Source organism: Panthera onca, chromosome D4, assembly GCF_046562875.1.
Source record: "Panthera onca isolate mPanOnc1 chromosome D4, mPanOnc1 haplotype 2, whole genome shotgun sequence".
Classification (NCBI taxonomy): Eukaryota; Metazoa; Chordata; class Mammalia; order Carnivora; family Felidae; genus Panthera; species Panthera onca.
Window position 1 is genome coordinate 70,486,846 of NC_138351.1, and position 26,550 is coordinate 70,513,395.

Genomic DNA, 26,550 nt, shown 5'->3' on the forward strand with positions numbered 1-26,550 from the left:
GCCATTAACATGGGCTTGTTTTCTTCATGCAAAATGTGCAGTTCCTTTAACCAGCTTTTCCTCGGATTCTTACTCCCCAGCCACTTACCTTACCACTTCCTTGTCTACCAAGGCCACCTTCACGAGTGCACTGAGGGCTCCAGCCTCAGCGTTGGACCTTTTCACCTCTTTAGTGCCCAGCATCCACTCTCCAGACACATCTTCCCTTATGTAAGTTGCCCATATTACATAAAAATTCAGTGTAGGCATTGGTGCCAAAGGAAAATATTTAAGGCCTAAGTAAGAGACAGATGTATTCGTGAAAGTTTCACTTCACTGAAGATCAAATTTCTCAACAGAAATGAGACTAAGTTTACCACCTGATTCATTTAACACTAGTAATTTTATTTCAAAATATAAATATTTCACATGTACAAAGAAGTTACATCAGTAGGTTGTCAAAGCAAGTTAAAGCTAAGAAGTAGGCTCTGTGTGAGAATAAAGAATATGTATTGTATTTGAACAAACTCTTTTTGCCTTCAAACCATCTCTACTTTGCCTGAGAATGCAGAGATGATACCTTTCCAAAAGTTATAGAGGCAATTACAACTATACACCCAGTCTTGGTTTTAAAATCAAATGGTATCTGAAATATCCTCCAGTCACCCAAACAAGGGGCACTACAAAGGACAGAAAAAGGATCTTCTTTGGGATAGCTATAATAAGAGTTACACTTTCTGGGCCACTGCAAAAAAAAAAAAAAAAGAAATAGGATTTGATAATAAGCCAACATGTTATTTGAAGATTCACTTCCACACCTTTCATTTTAAGATATAAAGCAAGAATTAAAATAAGAAACCAGGTGTGGAGGAAAGAACTCTGGACTTGGAGTCAGAAGTTCTGCAAGTGAATTCTGGCTCCATAATTTTGTGGTATAAACTTAAGGGAAAAATCACAAAAAAAACCTTTCTGAGCCTCCAATGCCTCATTCAATAATACTTAACACCTGCCTATCTCACAGGGTTGTTATGAAAGCAGTCTGAAAACTATAAAGTGACATACAAAAGCATTATTAAAATGTAATATCAATACACCACCACTATATTTGCACATTAATAGATTCTTGAAAAACTTGCAAAACTAAACACAAATACTGATTTTACACACCATAATAGGTGGAAAAGAATCTCTATACTTTATGTATAGCTCTGAACAGCAAATATGTTTTCTTTCTGGTATCTCATTAAACTCTGAGATTTATTACAGTTTACATGGAACCATGGTAACAGATTTACCATTCAGGGTTTCCATTAAGGATGTCTCCTAAAAGAGCTGTAAACTTCCTCGAAAGCCATGTTTCCCAAAGGACAAGAAGTCCTTGGAGAAGCTCTGCTAAGAGGGGGAGGGCAGGGGAGCAGTTTAAGGTCAAGTAAGTCTAGTAAAGTCTTTGTCCCCTCATAAATTCACAATATTTAACAGCAGGTTTAAAAACTCTAGGAAGTCCCACCGAAAGGAAACAAACTCAGAATTCCTCAATTTTAATTGACCATAGAGTCCCTTCCCTTCATATACACTTCTTATAACATCTAATAACATCCCTTGGAACTACTGCCATAAGGAACACGTTTTTCCAAAAGCTGCTCAACCAAAAGGGAAAGGGAAGAGAAGTAGAACATGGGCTAAGAGAAAAACAAAACAAAACAAAACACTGGGGGCACCTGGGTGACTCAGTAGGTTAAGGTTCTGACTTCAGCTTAGGTCATGATCTCACAGTTTGTGGGTTCGAGCCCTGCATCGGGCTCTCTGCTGTCTGTGCAGAGCCTGCGTGGAATTCTGTCTCCCTCTCTCTCTGCCCCTCCCCACTCACTCTCTGAAAAGTAAATAAACATTAAAAAAAAGAGAGACAAAAGAACCGCATTCTACTCAGAATTGTTACTAGCTCTGTGCTAGAAAAGCCTATGGATTTTTCTCCCCTAGAAAAATGACAGGATCACCTAATTATAGAAGGCCCATTCTGGCACAGAATTTTTATGACTCTAGTAGAGAGAACATCTTGATTTACAATTCTTTTGATTATTTTTAAACTGTCAAAAAATAACTGCTCAGTGGTTTCAGTTACCATGTGCATATTTTTGCAGGTCCTCAATTAATGAATATATTTTGATGGCAATTGTGTAAGGACAAAAAATGAATAAAAAATCAAGTACTTGGGGGCACCTGGGTGGCTCAGTCGGTTAAGCGTCCGACTTCGGCTCAGGTCATGATCTCGCAGTCCATGGGTTCGAGCCCCGCGTCAAGCTCTGTGCTGACAGCTCAGAGCCTGGAGCCTGTTTCAGATTCTGTGTCTCCCTCTTTCTCTGACCCTCCCCTGTTCATGCTCTCTCTCTCTCTGTCTCAAAAATAAATGTTAAAAAAATAAAAATAAAAATAAAGTACTTGCTCTTAGCTGGAACTAACACTTGGAAATATACTGCCATAGGCTATTTCCAATGTGAAATGCCTACTATAATACTCTTGTAAGGGTCTCGAAAGACCAAGAGAGGAAACTGCCAGTCAGGACCAGAGGATGGGAAGTTATGAAGGGGTTTTTCCTATAAACCCTGAGGTTGAGAGCCCTGGATAGCTCACTAAAATTCCTTTGCTCTAATCAAACCCTTCATGGCCTGAATCTCTGAGTATCTCTTGCCCAGTAGTGACACATCCTGAAGCACTAAATGCAACCAATGTGGGAACTAGGGGTAGGATTAGGGTCACAATGGGTATTTAAGACCAACATTAGCCAGAGGACCTCAGCTGCAAGCCCTTTAGCCACCCTTTAACTGGAATATGCAGCTGCTATTTCCAAAGGTTCTGAGTTTAAATACAGCAAGCCTCCATTACACTTCTTGACCTTGTCAAGAGTCCGTCTACACCAGTGTCACAAGTCACAGGAAAATTCTGCCAGCTAACTACCTCTAATGGAAGAGAGTGTTAGGAATCCTCACAAATTTAAACATAAATAAGACTTGTATCTCAGGCAGTCTGACAAGAGATCACTTCCAGGAACAGAGAATGTGACAGGAATTTTGGAACCGAAGAAGAATTTATAGGGCATGGAGTTTATGCTAAAAACCCTATACCTTATTCTTTCCCAGAAAAGAGAGGAGCACATCTGTGTGGAGACTTTCATTTTCTCCCATCCCCCGATTTGGTTTACAACTGAACTAGTGAATATGAACTTAAAACTAATCTTTAATGAAGCTATAAAATAAATGTAAGACATTGTGGTAAGATTTCTGGATCCGTTTTTACAGAAGCCACTTCATCAATGCACTGTCCACTCCTAGGGAGACTTTTTCTGGGACAAATCCTGAGAATCGGGGACACGTCATTTCTGAGACCAGAGCTCGAGACTCGCCCCTTTTCACACCACGTGATCTGTGTCCTGTGAAACTTCTGTAAACCCTCTTCACTATATCCAAAGAGATGTGTTTCTCTGTTTGGGGGTTCCAGGAAGACGTCCTAGAGCTGGCTGACTTTCTGAGTCATTACGCGGTCGCTGGAGCACTGGGGCAGTTCCAGTCTCCTGATGAGGACTGTGTAGCACTCTGGGGGTACCTCTGCTCCTGATATTTCAGGTGATATGATGTCATCGTCAATTTTGGCAGCTCTAAAATCTTGTCTTAGGGCTCTAAGTTCCCTTCTTTGATCCTGGTATTTATACCAGTAATTATGACCAGCAACAGCCACACATTAGCTCAAGGTTAGTTTTTTCCGTAACACTTCATACAGCTAAAAACACTTTAGAGGAACATAATTTGTATATGCAGATGAAACTCACTGTGTATATAATGCTTCTCTCTTTTGACTATGTGCCAACTATAGCTATAAACTTAACCAGCATACAATTAACAAAAACAAATATGATTTCTTTAAGCCTTTTAATGCAAAAATTTCAATTTTAGTAACGCACATGATGTGGCCAAGATTCAAGGTGAGAGAAGGGCTTCTTATGATTGCCTGTGGCACCCCGTACAGTACTTGGCATGGGAACCAGAGCTGGCAAACTCTTGACAAGTTTTCCTGAACAAATGACTGAAGAAAAGCAGAAGTCAGTTAGTGGCCAAAGGAACACTCAGTGTAACATCAGATTGTGACAGTAAAAATAAGAGACCTGCATGTAGTCTAGTGTATAAAGTCAAGCCCTCACAGTAGCCTCTTTCCTAGATGGACCTAATTTCTTAAGTAATATCAGAATAAATTTAAGCTAATTATTATTAACTATGCTTTAGGGAGACAATGTTTTAGAAAAAAAAAAAAAAAAAAAGACTTCCACCTTCGTTTTCCAAAGGGAGGTCTTTGATACTTAGGAACCCTTTCTCCTCCATATTCCCTTGGGGACAGATAAAGAGCCTAATGATTGCATTATACAGTGGAAAGGGCACAGAGCTAAGAGCCAGGTTCCAGTCCCAGCCTTGTCATTAACTGTAGGACAAACACTAGGAAAACTGTGGAAGATACTGGAAGAAATGTTACAGTACAGAACGGTCTGCAGACTATCAAGTCAGAAAGATTTGAGGTAAAAATCTTACTAAATTTTTCTGAACCTTAGTTTCCCCGTCTGTATGAAACAGTTCTAAAATAATATAAAGCTACATGAAAGCTGATGGGGAGTGGCTGTGAAAAAATGTGCGCAAAACGACTTGTAAGATATAAAGCGCTATGCTGGTTATTGTGATATCTGAGATACTTAAAAAAGTCATAATTCAACAAGCCTTCATCTAGAGTCTTATGTGCAAGGCACTGTGCTAAGTGATGGAAAAATACTACATAAATGTAACATTCTACTGCTAATAAGTAACTAATTGGCAGAATTTCAAATAAGCAAACAGGGATACATTCAACAACTCAGAGAACTGCTACTCCTGAGATTTTTCACTTAAAGTATCTGGAAAGAAAAACTGAACCACAACGTGAATTCTGTCATACTGTTACCATTAATAGCAGCTTAATCAGTATTTTACTTCAAAGTGGTCAACCAAGTTTTAGAAAGTTGGTCATAGTGTAATGGTGGATGGAAGGAAGAGAAGGGGGGGTGGGGGGGCAGAGACAGTCTTTCTGTGTCTCCTATGGCTGTAACACACAACTAACTGACATTCAAATAAGCCACCCCGTCTTACACTTAAGATTTGTTCTTTCTTACAAAGGGGACCATACACGGTGGAAGAAGGGAAGACGACTCCTTTTTCCTGCTCAAGAAACTGCAAATTCAAAAGTGAAAACCCTCTTCATTAAAAAGTGACGACCATAGAAAAGTTTAAGAACAGATTCCTTAAAGCAGGAGAAAATTACACTGTAAATACTTTTAACAGCAGGTAGTTTAGGGCTCTTGAAATAACTTTATAAATACATATTATAATAATATAGATAACCAAAGTGGGAAACTTCAAGCCATGGTACCAGTGTATAAATCGAAACTCTTCAAGCCATCCTAGCAACAATTAAGTGAGCAAACCACAATTCTGAGCTCTAAAGCCGTGCTTTAAAATGGAAAGCACCCCACAGCGAGCTCTCTCTTGTCCAGGCATTCTGTAGGGAAGGCCAGGAGGGTTCTGCTTCTTTTCCGGGCTCTGCTTGCTAGGCACGGATGAAAGGACAGAAGGCCACAGCTGAGCTGAACTCACTATCAAGACGGAGCCTCCTACAGAAATCACTGCGGGGGAAACCATGTCAGTCTACTGAAGATTTCAGATCCTCAGAAATATCATGAAAAGTCCTGAAGGAGAAAAGAGGAGAACGATTAGTTCTGCTTTTGGAAAAGGGATGCGCGGGGCGGGGGGGGGGGGGGGGGGGGGGGGGGGGGAATAAAACCAAAGAGATACATGAAAAAACAAAACAAAACAAAACCAAAACAGTATCCAACCAGTAGTTAGTTACCATAGAACAATATCTTATTTTTATAACCGGAGAGCCCTGACGAGGTCAGATAGTCACTATTTTTTGCTAGGACTTTCACTGAGTATTACTTCAAAGTCTGCTAGTTATCTCTGTTTTTGGTAACAAGAACTCTAGTTTGTTGCTGGGTCCATGGTCTCCCTTCCAAGATGATTTCCCCAGACTCCTAATATCTGGTCTGGCTGGATGTGGCCTGCTACATATCCAAGGTGCTGACCTCAGGACTGCTGTAGCTAGCTCACCTCTGCTCCATCATTTACATGCCCAGGCTAGAAGGATGTCACCCAGTCAGGTCTGTATCTGCAGTAGCCAGGTCAGAGTTTATCAATGATGTGCTCAAGAACCCATCTTACACGAAAAGACCTCATGCCAAGGCTGGCAGAACAGGATTCAAGACTAAATGTTTGTGGGACAGTCATACGAGCCCCAGACTGCCTACCTCTGGCTTCTTTTGCCTAAGAAATAAACCTTTGGCTCACAGTTCTAAGTCACTGTTATTTTGAGTTCTGTTGACGGTGGGGTTTCTCGCTTTTTGTTTTTCTGCTTACATACAGTCAAATCTATCTTAAATGATAAAGAGACAAAGCACACATGTATCACCCTTTCAGGCACAAGTGATGTTGCTCCTTTACAACATAATCACCAACTAGGAACTCAGAAAAATAGTTAAGTTAAAATGTTTACATTTTTCAGAACAATTCTCAAGTCTCCAAGTTATATCAATTTGCAGCCACATCACTGTAATATGTTGAACCGTCTTAGTTTATCCGTCGAATAAAGCCCATTTTATTTTCATACCTATAACCAAGTGTTGGTTACTGTAAACAGATTACTCAATGTTCTCATTACAAATAGACCCAAAGTAGACTGTAAGGAAACTATTCCAAAAAATTCAGAGACCAATTCAGTTGTAGAAACAAAAGATGACAAGAAGTTGTCATTGGGTACAGATACATAAAGCAAATAATCTGAACTTCGGCTTCAGTTCCACATTCATGCCACCTCTCTTACCCCTTTTGCCTTATTCCTTTGTTTTCTCAATGTTCTTTTCACACAATGAGGAGGGCCAGCGGGGTGGAGCAGAGGTAAAGACTAACACTCTAGCACGAGCTACGAAGTACTTCAGAATCAAGAGGGCACAGGTAGAATCTTAGAGAAGAGAGATTACATTCAAGGATGCTCTGTTATCTCCAGGCTGCCTCACCGGTGGGCGCCCTAACCCCTCATCCCTCCAACACGCACCCCTAACTAGCACAGCTCCGCTTCCAAAGGAACAGCTCTGAGGAGTGGACAAGCTTCCAGGCTATGGCTTTGAAAGGGTTTGCATGTGTCGTGGCCAAACTCACAATGTTAAATATATGCTGGCAGGTCAAAAAATTGGAATGAATTTTGTTTCCTTAAATATTTTTTACACTCTGAATGAAATCCCCCAAAACAAAGATTTATATACACACAGATTTTATATGTGTTACTATCTCTCCGCACATCAAATTGGGGTTTCTCAACAGCAGCACCATCAACATTTCTGTGCACTATTCAGATGTTTAGCACCATTGCTGCCTCTATCTGAACTTGTGACAATCAAAATGTCTCTATACATTGTCAAGTATCTCCTGATGGGAGCAAAACTCATGCCCCCCCCCCCCGCCCACCCCCCCAACCACTGCCCCTAGCTGACTATGTGTCTATTTTTCACAATCTCACCTAAATTTGTGTTCCTACATTTGCGTACAGTTGTCTACAAGCTGTCTCAGATGACATGAATTTCATAAATAGTACTCAATTTAGGGACCCCTGGAAAATCTTTAAAACCAATAACCCAAAACTGGCCAATATTAAAAGGCATTTCCCAATATGCAACAAACAGGTTTCTAAATTCATCCTGTGACATCTTTTCACATTTCTAAGATACCTGCAAATTTGAATCTCTGTTCAACTCCTCTAAATTGTGAATGGAAATTTCTGCCTCAGGGCAAAGATGCATGAAATAAGATTAAGAGTGTGGTTGGCCTGGTGACTGCTTTCTGTTGACAAGTAAGCTTAGCTGTAACCTTGAAATTTATACCTACTATTCAGTTCAGCCCTCAGGCCAAGAAGGCCTCCAAAAGGACCCAGAAAAAAGAAAACAAAGTGAAGCAAGCTGAGAAAAGTTATCTACAGTTTTCTAACTCAACATTCTATCTTCTCTAGATGTTTTGAGTGGCGATGGTAGGGGAGTGTGTGCGTGAGGGTAGGGGGTAGAAGCCTACAGAACACTGATATTCAACAAACCTGTATATCTCGGAAAACAAACTCTCTAATCTAGCAACACAGAAATGATTTATTTCGGTCCTCATTGAGAGGCATTGAGCTAACTAATCAGCAGGGCTCATTAAACTTGAACTTCCTAGAGTAGGAAGAAACAAAGGGAGAATACTGCATTGACAGTATTTCTAGAAGAGTCCTACTCAATCATCTAAATACAATATTCTTTTCCAAACCATAAGGATCATTATGCTAAGAACTACAGTGGTGGGGGCGCCTGGGTGGCTCAGTCAGTTAAGTGTCTGACTCTGGATTTTTCGCTCAGATCATGATCTCAAGGTTCGTGAGACAGAGCCCTGAGTCAGGCTCTGCGCTGACAGTACAGAGCCTGCTTGGGATACTCTCTCTCCCTCCCTCTCTGCCCCTCCCCTGCTTGTGCAATCTTTCTCTCAAAATAAATAAACTTTAAAAAAAAAAAAAAAAAAAAAAAAAAAGAACTACAGTGGTAAGATTTCTCATATAAGAGCAAGAAATGCAGAACAGGACATGTGCCTGGAGGGACAGAGACTGCTATTAACATTTTACAGGTCCTTTAATGGCAATGGAGACTGTGTGGTGTGATTTCTCATTTACAATCCCTGGCTCCTTGAAAATGTTTCTGAATCTTCCTCCCTCAAAGTTTCAGTGAGATTTTTAAAAATTCCTTTATGTAAATGTTTAAACTTGTTCTGATTTAACATCTCAAGAGCTGTTGACTCCTTTCTTCCTAGAAGTACAGAATAAATTTTGGACATTTAAAAATCAAAAGCTTTAACTGACTTAGTTGGCCTGGCATAGCTGAGTGTCTATTTCCTAAACTCTCACTTAGCACACAGGTACACAATCATGTGACAGAGCACATGTCATCACTATTATGCACATCCCTTCCTTTCCAACTAATTTGGAACACAGCTCTAAGGCTGGGCTTCACTGTGTTCCATCCTCTTTTATCAGCCTCAAGGTGATATTGCAAAAATCTTTTTATCTGATCTGTTCTTGGTTTTACTAACCTATGAATTCACCAAATGTTCACTGGGCATTTTCTATGTGCTGGACGTCATGCTAAGAATGGTAAAAGGGTGGCAAACAGATGAGACATAGTGCCTACTTTGAGAAAGTTTCCTGGCGACTAGGAAAGACAATTAATTAAACCTACACAAATATAATGTGTGTTAAGTTCCAAGAGGATAAGTACAAGATGCTGTGGGGTGAGGAGACCATGAAGCAGGGACATCTTACCTAGCCCAGAGAGTTCTGGCAATGTTTCTCAGAAGAAGAGTACTCTGAGGACAGGCCACGGTACCGGGCTTGGCTGGAAAGGGTGTGGTATTCTTTACAAAGAGGGAAAACATGTGCAAAGATGACAATGACTTCAGAGAACTAAAACAAGTTCAGTATGGCAGCGGAGAGGGAGAAGAGTCTACAGATATAGACAGAAGGCAGGAAGGAAGTCTGATGGGCCAACCTAAAGTCCCCACTCTATCTTGAAGGCCATGGAAGCTACTGTGGGAATTTTATCAGTAGACATACATAACATGTATGCCTCAGAAAAACCAGAGAGGCGGGGCACCTGGGTGGCTCAGGAGGCTAAGCGTCCGACTTCACCTCAGGTCATGATCTCGCAGCTCATGAGTTCGAGCCTTCCGTCGGGCTCTGTGCTAACAGCTTGGAGCCTGGAGCCTGCTTCGGATTCTGTGTCTCCCTGTCTCTCTGCCCCTCCCCTGCTTGCACTCTCTCTCTCTCTCTCTCTCTCTCAAAAATAAAAAAAAAAATTATTAAAAAAAAAAAGAAGAAGGAAAACCAGAGAGGCTGCACTACAGAGCAGAGTGCAGGGACCAGTGGAGAGGCTACTGAGTAAGCCCAGCACTGGGTGATACCACTGGAAATACAGAGGAATGAGAGGATTCAGGATGTTTTCAAGTGACAGAAGCAAAGGAGAGGCACCAGTGAACAGAGCGTGAGCCAAGTACGTCCCTTCCCTCCTTCAATTCTCTTTCTTTCCTCATCAGCCCAAACTAGCATGACAGGGAGTGAGGGGCACTCCAGCTGATATTCTGAACGTTAACGTAAAGGTCTGTGGCAGTGGTGATACTTTTTGGAGAACACCTTCGTAGCTCATTTTGCAAAGACAAGGAAAAAAAAAAAACTTCTTGCTCTATAAAGTTGGACGCGTTAAACCTTAGTTTAATTACTAAATGATTTCTTTTACAACATGACACTCATTTTTGATTTAACTTCGGAAATTAAACTATGAAAGATATTCACACTCTGATTAAAAGAATGCTTCTAAAAACAGCAATGGGCTACTAATAACTCCTGCTAGTGAAAGATTAAGTTGAGTTCCTAAAGGACCACATTCCAGCGTCGCACTCCGTACTGTCATGATGTGACAGAGGGAAGGAAAACCTTAATACAGAGAACAGCATTCCTGGAGGAGTCCCTGGGATATGTTCCTCCTTCCTTCTTGCAGGTTTTGCTGCTCAGTTTTTGGTAGGAGTAAAATAAGTATATCAAAGCAAATCTGAATATCCTGTCTAAAAGTCAAGGAAGTACTGTAAGACACATGACTGCAGGAGAGTTTTTGCCCTCCCCCACACCTCCCAGACAGACCCAGTGTCGACAGAGAACAGAGGAGGTGATGTGCTCGAATTACTGAATCAAGGCAAAATAGTTGGGAGCCTTACACTGTGCGGTGTCTGTGACATCCACCCCCATCATACTGCAAACACCACTATCAACACTGAAGATCAAAGAAAGGGGGCCCTCCCCCCTTCGTTCTTCCTTAGGTGGATAGTTGTCGATCCGTCTGAAGACAGATGGGAGTACACAGAAGCAGTCTCGCAGATGGGTACCGTCAGCTGCCATGGCCTGCCTCTGCAAACAGAAGGTATGTCTGCCTAATGAAATGTCACCATCCAGCCTCTGCTATCGCACCGCAGCAAGCCTGCTGTGTCTGAGGCCCTGAGAGAACGCCAGTGTGGCAGCAGCTCAGACAGCAAGAACAAACATGTCAGGATCAGGTCATGCAGGATCTTGCAAGCCACGTCAAGGACTTTGATCTTCCTCCTAAAACCAACGGGAGGCCATTTTTGGTAAGTGAGTATTGTGATCAGATATGCTTGCGTTTGGAAGAGAACAAGTGAGCTGCAGTGTGAAGGAACTAGAGAACCGTGAGAGAGGAGGCTGGGAGACTGGTTAGAGACCACGATGACCACACAGTCCGGGTGAGAAACGCAGCAGCTGCGCCCAGCTCAGACCAGGGGCATGGCCACAAAAATGGCCTCCCGTTGGCTTTAGGAGGAAGATCAAAGTCCTTGACGTGGCCTGCAAGACCCTACATGATCTGATCCTGACATGTTTCCTCGAGCTGTCTGAGCTGCTGCCATACGGGCGTTCTCTCAGGGCCTCAGACACAGAGGAAGAAGAGATCTGAGGGAAAGCAGACAGGACTTGGTAAGGGTGGTGACTGAGGAGACGGGGAGCAGGAAGAATGACCACAAACTGACATATGGAAGTGGAGTATAGCATTCCCCGAGGTAGGAAACGGGAACATTTGTTCTGGTGGAAGGGTGGAGGATGGCTCAAGAAGGAAGAGAAAGATCATTGGTTCAAAGGCACCAGCTCACCTGCTTTTTAGCTATGTGACTAGGGGCAAGCTAACCTCTCTAAGCCTTGATTCCCTCATCTATAAAACATGGAAACCTACAGCTCCTAACCTCATATGTGAACACTGGACAGATTAAATAAAATCACACACGTAAAGTTTTACCACAGAACTTCATCCCAGCAAGTGTCAGCAGAGGTGATGTTTGTTACTGTTTAAGGTCTCCTTTAGACTTCCCACTGAAGGGTGAGGTTTGGAACTCATGTTTCCTTCAGGCCCTCTCAAAACCCTATTAAAATGCCAGTAATGGTAATTTTTTTAAGGCATAAATTTATCTGGAAAAAAATTTTTTAAGAGAATATAAGAGGTAAGAGCAATAAACCTTTAAAGCATATTTATTTATTTTTAATGTTTGTTTATTTATTTTGAGAGGGAGAGAGAGAGAGAAAGAGAATCCCAAGCAGGTTCCATGCTGTCAACACAGAGCCCGATGAGGGATTCAATTCCATAAACCGAAGATCATGACCTGAGCTGAAAAGCAAGAGTCGGGAAGCTTTGACTGAGCCATCCAGGTGCCCCAAGAGCAATAAACTTTTAGAAGATGGAAAGCAGGTGGGACAACTGCTCTGACCCAGCATACCCTAAAAGCTGATCCTAGACCAGTAGTGGAAAAAGCCAGGAAACTATTTGACTTATTCCATAAAATCTCTCATGAGGCTCAGGAACTGGTGATACCAAGTAAACTTCCGGAAGTGGTGTTAGGTGGGGCTAAATACAGCAGAACTGTCTTCAAGTCTGTTTAAAAAGCAGCACGACTCCACTGCTCCAATATCCTCACCTACCTCCACCTGGCCAACCAACTGCCCCTATCACTGGCAGAAAATGCTTGGGATTCTGTCTCTCCTTCTCTCTGTCCCTCCCCTGCTTGTGCTCTCTCTCTCTCTCTCAAAAATAAGTAAATAAACTTAAAAAATAAGAAAAGGATTAAAAAAATTAATCAAAAGCAGAGCATACTGGGTGGGCCGCACCTATTCAGGCAAGCTCTTTAAAAAGGAGTCTTAGGGGCACCGGGGTGGCTCAGTCGGTTAAGCGTCCAACTTCGGCTCAGGTCATGATCTCACGGTCTGTGAGTTCGAGCCCTGCGTCGGGCTCTCTGCTGACAGCTCGGAGCCTGGAGCCGGCTTCCGACTCTGTGTCTCCCTCTCTCTCTGGCCCTCCCCCGTTCATGCTCTGTCTCTCTGTGTCTCAAAAATAAACAAACATTGGAAAAAAAATTTAAAAAAAATAAAAAGGAGTCTTAGTGGTCAGAAAGAGAAGCCAGGAAAATGCTCTTCTGTTGGCCTCGAAGACGCAAACAGCCATGTTAGGAAACTGCCTATGGATAGCTGCCAAGTCTCAGTTCTACACCTGCAAGAAAATGAACTCTGCCAACAAGAAGCAAGCTTGAAACCCAGCCCAGGGATGAAACCCCAGCTCCAGCTGACACCTTGACCGCAGCCCTGTCAGAGCCGAAGCAGACAATTCGGCCACCCTGTGCCCGGACTGCCGACCCATGAAAACTTTAATATAATAAATGTATGTTGTTTTAAGCCACTAACTTAGTGGTAATTTACTATGCATCTCACACACACACACACACACACACACACACACACACACTAATAAATACCTGAATCCTAAAAAGGTAGATTTTACCTATGTAAATAACACCTCAATAAACCAGTCTGAAAAAAAAAAAATGTGGTAAGAATGGAAATCTCTATGGAGGGATTGGAAAATAAAGTTGAAGAAATCACCCAGAAAATGGAAGCAAAGAATCAGAAATGGAAAAACAGCAGAGATAAGAAAATGAGATGACCAGTGAATAAGACTCAACATCAAAATAAGTTTCTGAAAGGGCGAGAAGGAAATCACAGATCAAATAATTCAAGAAAAACTTTAGGACTACAGAACATAAGTTTCCAATTTTAAAGGTCTCATCCAGCACCAATCCGAACACCAACAAAAAAAAGTAAAGTAAAATAAGAGCATCCTATCGGTTTTCAAATAAATTACAAAGAACCAGGAATCAGAATGGCTTCAGACTTTTAACAACCATGGAAGCCAGAACACAATGAAGAAATAGACAAAGTCTAAAGGTAAAAATTTTCAAACATAAAATTCTAAACCGAGGCAAGCTATTAAGTACAGCCTTAAGAGAAAACTTTCCAGTCCTATATCATCACCAAAACTCATTTCCTATGCATTCTTTCCCAAAAATCTATAGGAGGCTGTGCTCCAACAAAAAGGAAATAAATCAGGAAAGAAAATGATATGGGAAATTATACAGGAAGTAAGCATTCCAACACAGGGGAGAACTGAGGGAATGACAGCTGATAGCTGAAGAGTAGGCGAAAGGGCAGCCGGCATCCACTGGAGCAGATGAGAAGGCTCCAGCAGAGACTTTACCAGGAAGAAAAAGCTCGTAGCATACTCATTGCAACTAATATCCTGATCGAGGAGATGCAAACAGCCGGCACATAGCTTGAGGCTAGTTAGGAGTACTCAGAAAACAAAGTCAACAAAAAACAGGACCTTTATAACGCAAAGAAAAGCAAAAAGTTGTATAAAGTAAGGAAATACAGAATATACAAGAAGGTTCAAACAGGAATATAATTTACGGTCATAATAATTTAAGGGCCAAATACTGATCGAACCAGTATCACGGTTCAATAGTGGGAGGGTGGTGGTAAAAGAGCTAATTTTTCACCTTCTAACTGGGAAATAAAAAGAAAATGCCTATTCATGAAAAAAAATCAAGAAATAAAGATTCTATTTCAAGATATGGAGAAAAAAATCAAATCAAAAAAGTCAAAAAGTGGTTCTTCTCAGAGAAGAAGGGAAAGGGAAAAGGCAAAGGATATTTTTCGCAAGAAGCTCTGTAGAAATTTTTGACCTTTTCAGCTACACGTATACGTAATTTCTAAGGAAAAAAAAAAGATGAAGACTATAAAAGCCCTCATGCTATATTTTTCAACCCCCACTTCACCTAAGTGACAACATACTGCCTTCAAAAGGGAGAAGGGGAAAGAGGTCATTTGTCTCTGGAAGAATTTATATTAGTTTCTTTTCTTTCACCTTAAAAACCAACTCCTGCTTTACTAACTTTGAATCACTGTAAGTTTTTCTAAAATAACAGCAAAACCCAAATGTCCATCAACTGGTGAATGAATAAAGAAGATGTGGGGGCACCTGGGTGGCTCAGTCAGTTGAGCGTCCGACTTCGGCTCAGGTCATGATCTCATGGTTCATGGGTTTGAGTACCACATCGGGTTCTATGCTGACAGCTCAGAGCCTGGAGCCTACTTTGGATTCTGTGTCTCCCTCTCTCTCTGCCCCTCTCCCACTCACGCTTTGTCTCTCAAAAATAAAAAAAAAACATTAAAAAAATTGTTTTAAAAAGATGTGACACTTTGTCTCTCAAAAATAAACAGTAAAAAAATTTTTTTAAAGATGCGGTGTGTATATATGTGTGTGCGTGCACATGCACACAGATGCACACACACAATGGAATACTACGCAGCAATGAAAAAGAATTTTCACTGGAAAATTCACTGGAATTCACCCTTCACTGGAGGGTATTATGCTAAGTGAAATAAGTCAGTCAGAGAAAGACACACATCCTATGTTTTCACTCATATGTGGAATTTGACAAATTTAACAGAAGACCATAGGGGAAGGGAAAGAAAAGTAAGTTACAAACAGAGAGGAGGCAAACTGTAAGAGACTCTTACATACAGAGAACTAAGGATGGGGGGTGGGGAAAATGGGTGATGGGCATTGAGGAGGGCACTCATTGGGATGAGCGCTAGGTGTTGTATATAAGTGATGAATCACAGGAATCTACTCCCAAAGCCAGACTACACTGTATACACTGTATATACTTAATTACTCACGTTTAAAAACATAAATAAATAAAATAACAGCAAAATATTGATCAACCAATGTTCTCTCTGTTTTTTGTATGGACACCCAAGGAGTAGGGTTCCAGTTATCATGTGCTCTTTATTGCTTTCAAGCAACTGTCCACTGGTTTCTCAGGTATCCACATACTTGCCTGTAAGAGGCAAAGGCAGAAATGGGTATCATAGTGTCACCACCTTCAAAATGGCTTTTATTACAACTGCGTAAGTGCCTCTCCTTTTATTCTTTTTAAGGAAATGGATTTTTTCCCTGCCATCAAGTAGGTGCCTTGCATTAGCTAAAATGGCCCTCTAGCCAACTGGGTCTAATTCAGAAACTATATTCTACCTGTTCTGAGTTAAAGGACCACGTCTTCTTCACAACATACAACACAACACAAAATGAGCAGAACCAGGTCTCTAAAGAATTTTAAATAAAAAGATAGTTTCAGTAAATATTTTTTCAGAATCAACTTGTTAATGACTCCTCGATTACACTAGAACACCTAATGGCAGGAAAAAAATATTTTCCAGTTGAGAATAAGAAGGACAATGTAGTATAGTCTCTGAAAAGTTAAAATCCTATATTCTGAGACTTCTTACTTTTTTGCACTGTTAAAAGTTTACCTTACCTTTTGGTTGTTAACATGTGATTTCTGGTACATACACAAAGAAAAACTGCTTAACAAGTATTCACTAAAGTTAAACCAGCTGTGCACTTCGCCCTTCCTCTTCTTGGTATATACACAAATGAAGTACACATGTCTATCAGGACACACGTACTACAAGACAGGTTCAGAATAGAAACTGGAAGCTACGCAAATGTCCATCAATACTGCAATGAATAAATTGTGGTCTATTCGTATACTGGAATACCAGGTGGCAATAATAAAGAATGACCTTGACGTGCAACAATGTGGGTGGATGCCATAGACACAGTGGTGAGCAAAAGATGCCTGACTCCCAAATACTTAGGACATGACTCCTTTTACGTGAAGTTCAAAAACAGGCAAAGCCAATCTAAGGTGACAGTGGTCAGATTATAAGCAGAGAAGGGGTCTGACTGAGAGGGTGTAGTGGTCAGATTATAAGCAGAGAAGGGGTCCGACTGAGAGGTTGTATGGGGAAGGCTTTTGGAGTAAATACTCTGTATCTTAATACTCTATATCTTAATACCCATGCTTATATGGGTATACGTATATGAAAAAAATCATCCCATCAAGTTGTATATTTAAGATGTGCATCTCAGCTCATGTAAGACATGCCTGAATAAAAAGGTTTTTGTTTTGTTTTGTTTTTTAATTGCACCTGGGTGGCTCAGTTGGCTAATTGTCAACTCTTGATCTTGGCTCAGGTCGTGATCTCAGTTTGTCAGATGAGGACTCAGTGTAGGGCTCTGTGCTGACAGCACGGAGCCTGCTTGAGATTCTTTCTCTCCCCCTCTCTCTGCCCCTCCCCGGCTTGTGCTCTCAAATAAAAATAAACTTTAAAAATAATTTTTTTAAATTTTGACACAATCAGGGGAAAATTTTAAATTACAATTTACATTACATTATAATTTATCTTAAGGTATGTTGGTGACAGAAGACAGCAATTATGAGTTCAATGTCTGTCTGTACATGCAAAATAAGTTATAACTCCATACTGGTGCACTCAAAAACTTCTCCCCCAACTTTTTAATGTGAATGTTTATTTATTTATTTTGAGATAGAGCAGGGGAAGGGCAGAGAGAGAGAGAACCCCAAGTAGGCTTTGCATCTTCAGCACACAGCCCAATGTGGGGTTCAATCTTCTGAACCATGAGATCCTAAGCTGAAACCAAGAGTCAGATGCTTAACTGAATGAGCCATCCGGGGGCCCCTCCAACTTTTTCATTTGAAAAAGTGTAAACCTAAAGAAAAATCAAAAGACTGGTGCAATTAGCAACCATATATCCTTCATCTAGATTCACCAATTGTTAACATGTTGTTCTAGTTACTATTAGTGTTGGTTGAACTATTTGAAAATAAGTTGCAGACATCTTGACATCTCACCCCTTGAGGATATTCTGCTATACAACCAGAGTGTCATTAATCATCCCTATGAAATTAAACACTGATACAATAATACTGTTTAATATATAGTTCATATTCAGATTTCTCTAATTGTTCCAGAAATGTTCTTTATAGATTCTCCCCATCACTAATCCAAAGTCCTATCACTGATTACAGCACTGCATTTCGTTGTCCTATTTCCTGACTCTCTTTTAATCGGGTACACCATGTCCAAGTGGGTTTGTTAATTTTTTAATCTATTTTTGGTCTTTCATGACATGAACCATTCTGTCCCAATTTTGTTTTTAAGTTTTCCTGGTATCTGAAACCCAAATGTCTGCAAACAAATGGTTTCTCTTTCCTTAGTGTCTTCTACAATCTTAAGCAGAGCATGCACACTGAAATACCTATATGCTGACAGACTATTGGGGTGAAAAACTATAGAGACAGGATAGTTCAGTTTCACACACAATTCATGATCATTCTGCTTTAACTCACCGCTGAGTCTGAGCAGGCCATGGGGTCTGGTTTGGCGTGGGCACTGAATTCGTGGGACTCACTAGCATGGCACTGTAGATATTGGAAGCGACCACGAGTATGCAGAGAAGTATGGGCCCAATGATTGCTCCTTCCAGGCCTAAGTAGTACGCCCCACCAGCCACTGCCAAGCCTGTCAAGTAAGGATGCCCACCTCTGGAATAAAGAGCATACAGGTTAGCTCATGGTTTTTTACACACATAAACTTTGGAGTCAATCTGAAACATATCTCTAACACAATGTTCATTCCTAACATATAAGGCCATTGATTGCATGACCAGTTTTATTTAGAGTACATCAGTGCAGGTAACTAAACATCGGTTGTAATAATAATGAGAGCCAAACAGTTTCTTACCTAGGTAACAAGTACAACATTTTCCTTTTTCTAAGGTCCCACAATGGAAGGAGTTAAGTCAGACTGTTAACAGGTATCCTACACCCCTCACACAGCTGCCTGGCCTAGGTGAGTGTTGACTGAGGAATCGTTGCTAAGTCACTTGTTAAGTTAACTTCCATCAAGGATAGTTAAGTGGGCACAATGCAGTGTGTAATTCAAATAATTATGCTTTTTATAAGATAATATAACAGCACCCATGATATGCATAAGTTAGACTTGGGGCAACCTTCTAAAATAGTTATTAAACACAGGTAATGCTAAAAGGCCTCATGAGGAAAACTATCCGTCACAAAGCCCAAGATTCTATTTCACAGGAGAGTCCTAATTGCCTTCCAGCTTATCACAGTATCACTTACATAAGTGGTATACAGTAAGGCAGATCACAGCAGCACGGCATACTGATAACAGTAACAAATGACCAAGGACATAAGAAGGACTTGGAAATAAGGTATGTTCTATTTCTAGTTTTCAAACACAGATGACTTGAACAATTTACTGAGGGGCAAATAGCTGACACTCTGGAATAATGTTCTGTTCTGAATTATATTACAATTCAATAAATAACATTTAACGTGAGCTAGTCTTCAGAAAACCAATACAGTATATTCATAAACTATCTTCCTCATTCAAAAAAAATTGGGGGGAAAATTTTAGGGCAATATTCCACATATGCTACATAAGTAAGCTTTTCCCCTAAATGATACATCAAAAACTTATTCTCTCAAAAATGCTTAACAGTTAAAAAAAAAAAAAAAAGTGTGGAAGCTTTGAAATTAAGGCTTCCTTTATTTAAAAACTAAAGCAATTTACACAAAATCCTTATTTCCTGATGATGCTGGTTAAATATGTGACTTTATTAAGATAAAGTCACATAAATTTTAAATTCTAGCTAGAAACATCAATAAAAAATTTATAGCAAAGTTTAGAGAAATGAAATCATTTAACCATAAATCACATAACTACTCTTACTATTTAAATTTCAACTGTTAAGTACTAGTTAACCATACTCTGATGTCCTCCTTTGGTCTTTCATTTTCTCTTTCAAGTTTTAGACATAAAAGTGCCACTAAGGCTGGCATATGCAGTTGTTGATTTCCTTTTGCTTGGGAAGTCTAGGCCTTCAGTTATATACCATTTGTTTCTGCTTTAACTTACTAGAGAGAAAACAAGGTGGCAATTTGTCCCTATATAATTTCAAATTAACTGAAGGTCACTCTTTCCATGAACACTTACTGCGACAGTAAGTTTTACTTGCAGAAAATTTACTATATTACCTATTATGATAGTTTCAGTACGCGTATTCTGAACTGGGGTAGCTGATTAGAGTTCAGCATGTGGTCACATCCTAGATTCTAACAAGCAATGAGAATATGGATACATGACTAAATGAGAATTGGCTTGATTTACTTAGTGCAATTTTGAAAAGAGGTACCAAAATCTATAAAAACAGGTATTTATTTATTATACAGTCAGTGTTTGGATTCTGTCTTAAATTTAACCTGTATTCATCATAGAACCATACTATAATATCTTAAGTAAAGAGAACTCTGCTTATCAGACATTAACTTGATGAGATTTGGTTGCACATGGATCCTCAGACATACAATTTAATAATGTTTTTCTCCAAGAGCAAAGTAGTTCTGAAAATAACCACTAATTCATTATTGTACTTACAGCTATTTATGTACATCTAGTAATATTTCTTTCCTAGATTAATGTCACTAAAACAGAAGATTATACATAATTTTGTGTTAACCCAGGGTCTCATACATTTTAAATACTTATGTAATAAGAAAATAGCATACCTTGAAAATGGTATTAATTATATTACATTAAATTTTGATTCTATCAGTGGGATCACGAAAGACTACTTCACAGAAAAATCCTACCACGTGTCCCTTTTCCCATCCCCAAAAGAAAAACAAAACAAAACAAAACAAACAACTCTCCTTAAAAAAAAGGTCACATAAATCCCTGGATAGGATTCACCAACAACTTGAGAAGTTCTATGGGTACTTACCCTGATATATCAGAGTAGATGGCAGTGTCTACAAAGTATGTTGGCAAGAGATGAAAAACCAGCAGTAAGATGGCTTTGCACCCTAAGCCTTGTGTGAGCCACAGGTCTAGAACGGCAGGTATTGCCGCCCAGTATGTCCCCAGAAATGGCACCGCTCCGAGGATTGCTGCTAACGCTAATAAGAAATTGAAAGAAGAGCAACTGAACACCACATTAAAAGAGTGACAGAACAACAGACCTCACAACTGGTTCCTCCTACTTAAAAGTTTACACCAAAACAAGGGAAATAAATACAAACTCAAATTTTAGCCCATGATAATGCCCTGTGTAACTGAATCTGCTAGTTAAACGGAGGTCTGATACCTTACATCTTAAAACCCGATGCTGAAAATCTTTCTAAAGTGTGTGTGTCTACATCCTGGGTTTCTTCTTAAGCAACAAAATTCTAGTATCCTGCAGTTGTTGTTGTCTCTTTTTTTCCTCCGAGAGAGAGAAAGAGAAAGAGAAAGAGCACATGCATGAGCAGGGTAGGGGCAAAGGGACAGAGAGGGCAGGAGACACAGAATCTTACACAGGCTCCATGCCTAGCACAGAGCCCCACGTGAGGCTTGATTTCACGAAGTTGGGGCTCAAGTTCATGACCATGAGATCTTAAGCTGAGCTGAAATCAAGAGTCAGATGTTGAACCGACTGAGCCACCCAGGTGCCCCCTGCAGTTGTTATTCTGAATCAATGGTTAGTTCATATACAGTCCTATAATGTAACTGTAAAGCATTGGTCCAAATTTGTACGGGGTCCAAAGGCAAATTAAAAATTAGTTTCTAAACCTCAGAGAGGAACGTATAATCTTCACCTTGCTTCTAATAAAAGTGAAATGTAATCTAAACAAAAACAAGAACAAAAGCCCTGCTAGTTGAAGGAGGTTACTTCAAGTTCACCCCCTTCCAGAGCTGTATGCCCACTCTCTCTCATCTGGTTCCCCTCCAGAGGAAAAGTCAGGCAGATATGGATTCTAGTTCTGGTCCTACCACTAACCAGGTATGTGACCTTGGAAAATTTTTGGTTTCTCACCTACACAACAGGAACACTACCTACCCTGCCTGCCTCACAAGATCATTATAAAACAATGACCTCCATGTGTTGTCAGGCTGCTTGCATGTCAAAGAGTGGCTTAGCCAAGACTGAAGTAGGAAAGAACATGAATGAACTTGGGGATGTAAAGAAGAGTGTGTGGACAAAAGGGGGAAATGGTAGAGGGCAGACAAGCAGCCACAGAAATAAAGGAAAAGTGGAAGGAGAGGAGCAGAAATAATGCAGAGGCAAAAGTAAAAGATGGTTATTGAACCATCAAGGTGCTTATGGAATGAGGGCATTATCAGAATAGATCCTAAGAGGTATGGAGACAGCTTATGTGCCCTCAGAGGCATTTGTCTTGCCCCTGGGACAGTATCCTTCATGGAACAGAGCTATTCGACCAACTCATTGCTCCCTATCAGTTCAATTCAAACATTTACTGAGTGCCAATTATTACTGAGTACCAAGTATTTACTGAGTACTGTGTGCTGTGCTAAGTGCTAGGACATTCACTCATTTATCAAGTACTTCTGCAGTGCTTTCTTTCTTTTTGTTTTTTAATGTTTTATTTATTTTTGGAACAAAGAGCATAAGCAGGGGAGGGGCAGACAGAGAGGGAGACACAGAATCTGAAGCAGGCTCCGGGCTCCCAGCTATCAGCACAGAGCCCGATGCAGGGCTTGAACTCAAGACGGACTGTGAGATCATGACCTGAGCTGAAGTCGGAGGCTTAATCAACTGAGCCACCCAGGTGTCTCTTATGCAGTGCTTTCTAAGTGCTGGGTATCATTCTAGCTACTGGAGATACAGCATAAATAAACATTACAAATCATACTTCTGCTCCTAATCTAGACTAGATTACATCTCAAAATTTAGTGTTTTAAATTTGAGGAAGATGACATTTCCCAACATACGTAAAATGGCTTCATTTTCCTTAAATAGAGGACAGGGGAAGTTAGGATACTATTGTTACCTGATGGTATGAAGACAATATTGATGCCAAATATAGTATGAGTCAGCCAAGTGTACAATCCGTAGAAGCCAGCCATTTTGAGGGAAGCATCAAACACCCCTCTAGAATACCCAAAGATAAAAGGGAAAGTAAATAAACACAGTATCACATTGCGATGCAAAAACGGAAGTTGTTCCAGGCCTCTGGCTACATCATTCCAAATCTGATAACAACTTCAATTTTTCCAATGGCCTGAGAATGCCCTTTGCATTTTATTTCAAAGAAACATAAAGCCTTTATTTTAAAACCCCAGAACAAGTTTAGTAAATTTCTCTGATGAAAAAAATAACTGAAATGAAACACCTTAAAATACCCTGCTCGCTGAAATAATTAATCAACTTTTCACCTCTGAAGCACATCTTCCACCACCAAAATAAATGGAAAACAAAAAGTAAGTATGACTCTCTTATTTCTGAGGACATAAACTCTAAGAAATCGGTGGCCAACCCTCCCCTTTGAAGACAAGTGCAAGAGAATTTAACCTGCATTTCATGGGTCTTCTCCTATTAACAAAGTTTTCCCACATTCCTTCAACTCTGCAACCAAGCCTACAGAGTAACTTCTACAAATGCTATCAAAGAATGCAGGTTATTGGGAGAGAATTTATGGAAGAAAAAAAAAAAATCTTATTACCTCCCAAGTAAAATGAGAGAGGAAAACACAAAAGGGGTAAAAACAGATCCACATAGTTGGTGATTAGTAGGAACAAAGTACATGAAAATCTGCAATTGCAGGTGCTTCAGCTTTGGTTTCCAGCTGGAAGATTAAGGTAGTGTTGTGTGAAGAGTAATAAGGAACTGCTCAGAGAGAACACAAAGGCAGCAAACCATAAGTTTATGATGCCAAAGGTATCATAAAATTACAAAACCAGAACTCTGGGGGGTACAGGGGAAGCAGGGTCATATACTCATGAGAGAAGGAAAAGCTGTCTATAATTAAAAAAAATCAGGGAACGTGGCAGCAAAGGGGACACTGTACACACAAAAGGAAACGATAAGCTTTTCCAAAGCATTCCAAGAGATGTGCTGTAAGAGCAAAGCCAACCTAGTGATTCAGTCATTGTAACAGGGTTCTGACACATGGATTTGGTGACACGGTGGCTCCCCAAATTGTGAAACCTTCTTCGTCATCCTGACCAGCAGCTCTCACTCAAGAATATGGGGTTGCCATGTGCCTTCTGACAAAAAGATGCAGATTAAAGTTGTATCAAAAAGACCGAGAGGAAGGGAGAGAGCCCAGAGGAAACAGAAAAGACCTGAACTGAATAGGCGACGGAGGAAAAAGAGAAACTAGCAGAGCTTCAGGTTTTAAACCTGAGGGGGAGAGAATGGCAGTGTCTCAAAGACGTGGAAAAGCCCAGAATGAGCGAAGACACGGGAGATAAGGGAATACATTTGGTTTGGGCAATGGTAAGAAATAAGGATGATGAAAATACCCTTGAGGTAGCTGGAAATAAAAGACAAAGTCAATGGAGAACTTGGGACAAAAACTTTGAGATGTGCCAGAAGAGATGAATCATAGGAAAGGAGAAGATATCCCCAGGGGCAAACCTAGAGAAAATGGGGCAATGGGCTGCGTTCCCACAGGGGACCTAAGGACAAAAATACACCAGCCAAAGAGATCATGAAATCACTTCTGCAGTAGGCAGAAAAGTCACTAGAGTGTAGTATTCCAAGAGACCAAAGGAGAAAGAAGCTTTTGAGAAAGAGGGGATGATATTAAGGTCAAATACCCCAGGGAGATTAATAAGAATAACGTCTAAGGAAAAAAAGTACAGAATTGGAACAGAACTGGGGAGGTCAATGACAAAAGATAGATGTTTTCACCAACCTTAATGTTATTCAAAAATTTTTTCACCAACCTCATGTTATTCAAAAACTCTTAAGCCAAAATGAAGTTGACATCAAAGGTGCAACAAAATATTGCAACTGAATCTCCCCCTCTGGGTGGCACGGAGGCAAAACTCAATCCAAAAAGGACCACTTCTAGGAAACAGCACACAATCGCCCTTCTTCTTTACCTCTGGGAATACTCATTGCTGTAACATTCTCACTAAGGCAACTCGCAAGTAATTTTGTGGATCCTAAATGCATCCCATGCTGTTTACAGTTACTAAACATTTTCATGTAACCCAATGAAGGATGAAAAGGCAAGGCATTCCCCTCTATCTTATTACTTATGATCTGGTACACAAGGTTTTTATAAAACAGCAAAGAAAAATCCCCTAACAATTTACTAGTAGACAGAATTTTTTTTAGCTCCATCAAATTCCTAGCATTTTTTTCTTTTTTAATCAGCTTTACTGAACTATAATTTACAAACAATAAAATTCAACAAATTTTGGCAAATGTGTACAGTTGTGTAACCATCATCACAATCAAGATATAGACCACTTCCGTCACCCCAAAACGTTCCCTCATGCCCTTTGACAGTCTATCGCTCCCTGAATCCTGATCCCTGACATCAACTAGATATGCTTTCTGCCACAATGGTTTTGCCTTTTCTAGAATTTCATATGAACATAATCATACATTATGCAGTTTTTTTATTTTTTTAAACATTTATTTATTTTTGACAGACAGAGAGAGACAGAGCATGAGCAGGAGAGGGGCAGAGAGAGGGAGACACAGAATCCGAAGCAGGCTCCAGGCTCTGAGCTGTCAGCACTGAGCCGGACGCGGGGGCTCGAACCCACGAACCGGGGAGATCATGACCTGAGTCGAAGTCGGACGCTTAATGGATTGAGCCACCCAGGCACCCCACATTATGCAGCTTTTTAAAAAATTGTGGTAAAATATACATACCAAGCAATTTGCCATTTAACCATTTCTAAGTGTATAGTTCAGGAGTGTCGAGGACATTCACACTTTCATTATGTAGCTTTTGTGTTGGGTTTCTTTAATCTCGTTCAATATTTTGAGATTCACCCACATGGTTATCAGCACTTTGTTCCTCTTTAACTGCTGAGTAGTCCATTACTTGGATATAGCACAATTAGATTATGTAATCACCAGCTGATAGACATTTGGGTTTTTCCAGTTTGGAGCTACTGTGAATAATGTTGCTATGAACACTTGAGCAGAAGTCTTTGCATGGACATACACCTTCACTGCGTTTCAGTAAATACCTAGGAATAGAGATGCTGGGTCATACGGTATGTTTTAATTTTATAAGAAACACCAGCAATTCCTTTCATTTCTCAATTAAAAGAAAGTGTAGAGTCCATGGTCAATCAGCCAGAAGTCACTGCCTGCTATATTACGCCACATCTCCTCAGGATGTGAGGCTAAATTTAATATTTATAGTATTATGGGGGTGGATACTGGCAGAAAGAGCAATTCAGCTCGTGAAAAGCTAAATGACAATGCATCTGAAGCCCCTACTAAGTGACCCAGTGGTACACTAGGTGCCCAATAAACAGTAACTATTTTTGGTGCTATGGTATTTACTATTTCCTGAGATCAGTATGTTTCATTGATGCCCAGAGTATTTTTTTTTTAATTTTTTTTTTTTAACATTTATTTATTTTTGAGACAGAGAGAGACAGAGCATGAACGGGGGAGGGGCAGAGAGAGAGGGAGACACAGAATCTGAAACAGGCTCCAGGCTCTGAGCTGTCAGCACAGTGCCCGACACGGGGCTTGAACTCACGGACTGCGAGATCATGACCCGAGCTGAAGTCGGCCGCTTAACCGACTGAGCCACCCAGGCTCAGAGTATTCTGATGATGAAGATT

General features: G+C 40.4%; 1 protein-coding gene across 5 annotated transcripts in view; it reads right to left on the reverse strand.

Moving 5' to 3' along the window:
* Positions 1-363: 363 nt before the first annotated feature.
* The window catches only part of TMEM245 (transmembrane protein 245), a 102,759-nt gene continuing 76,572 nt past the window's right edge, over positions 364-26,550 (reverse strand). For 4 of the 5 annotated variants that reach the window (XM_078436601.2, XM_060609100.3, XM_060609099.3 and 1 more), the window contains 4 exons: positions 22,776-22,876; positions 20,729-20,903; positions 18,273-18,467; positions 364-5,734 (listed from right to left, as the gene is read on the reverse strand). In XM_078436601.2, the coding sequence (XP_078292727.1) occupies positions 5,689-5,734; positions 18,273-18,467; positions 20,729-20,903; positions 22,776-22,876 (517 nt within the window). In that variant the 3' untranslated portion in view covers positions 364-5,688. Of the gene's footprint in view, positions 5,735-10,491; positions 11,071-18,272; positions 18,468-20,728; positions 20,904-22,775; positions 22,877-26,550 lie in introns of those variants that run through there. The other variant, XM_060609101.3, reaches the window with a different exon arrangement.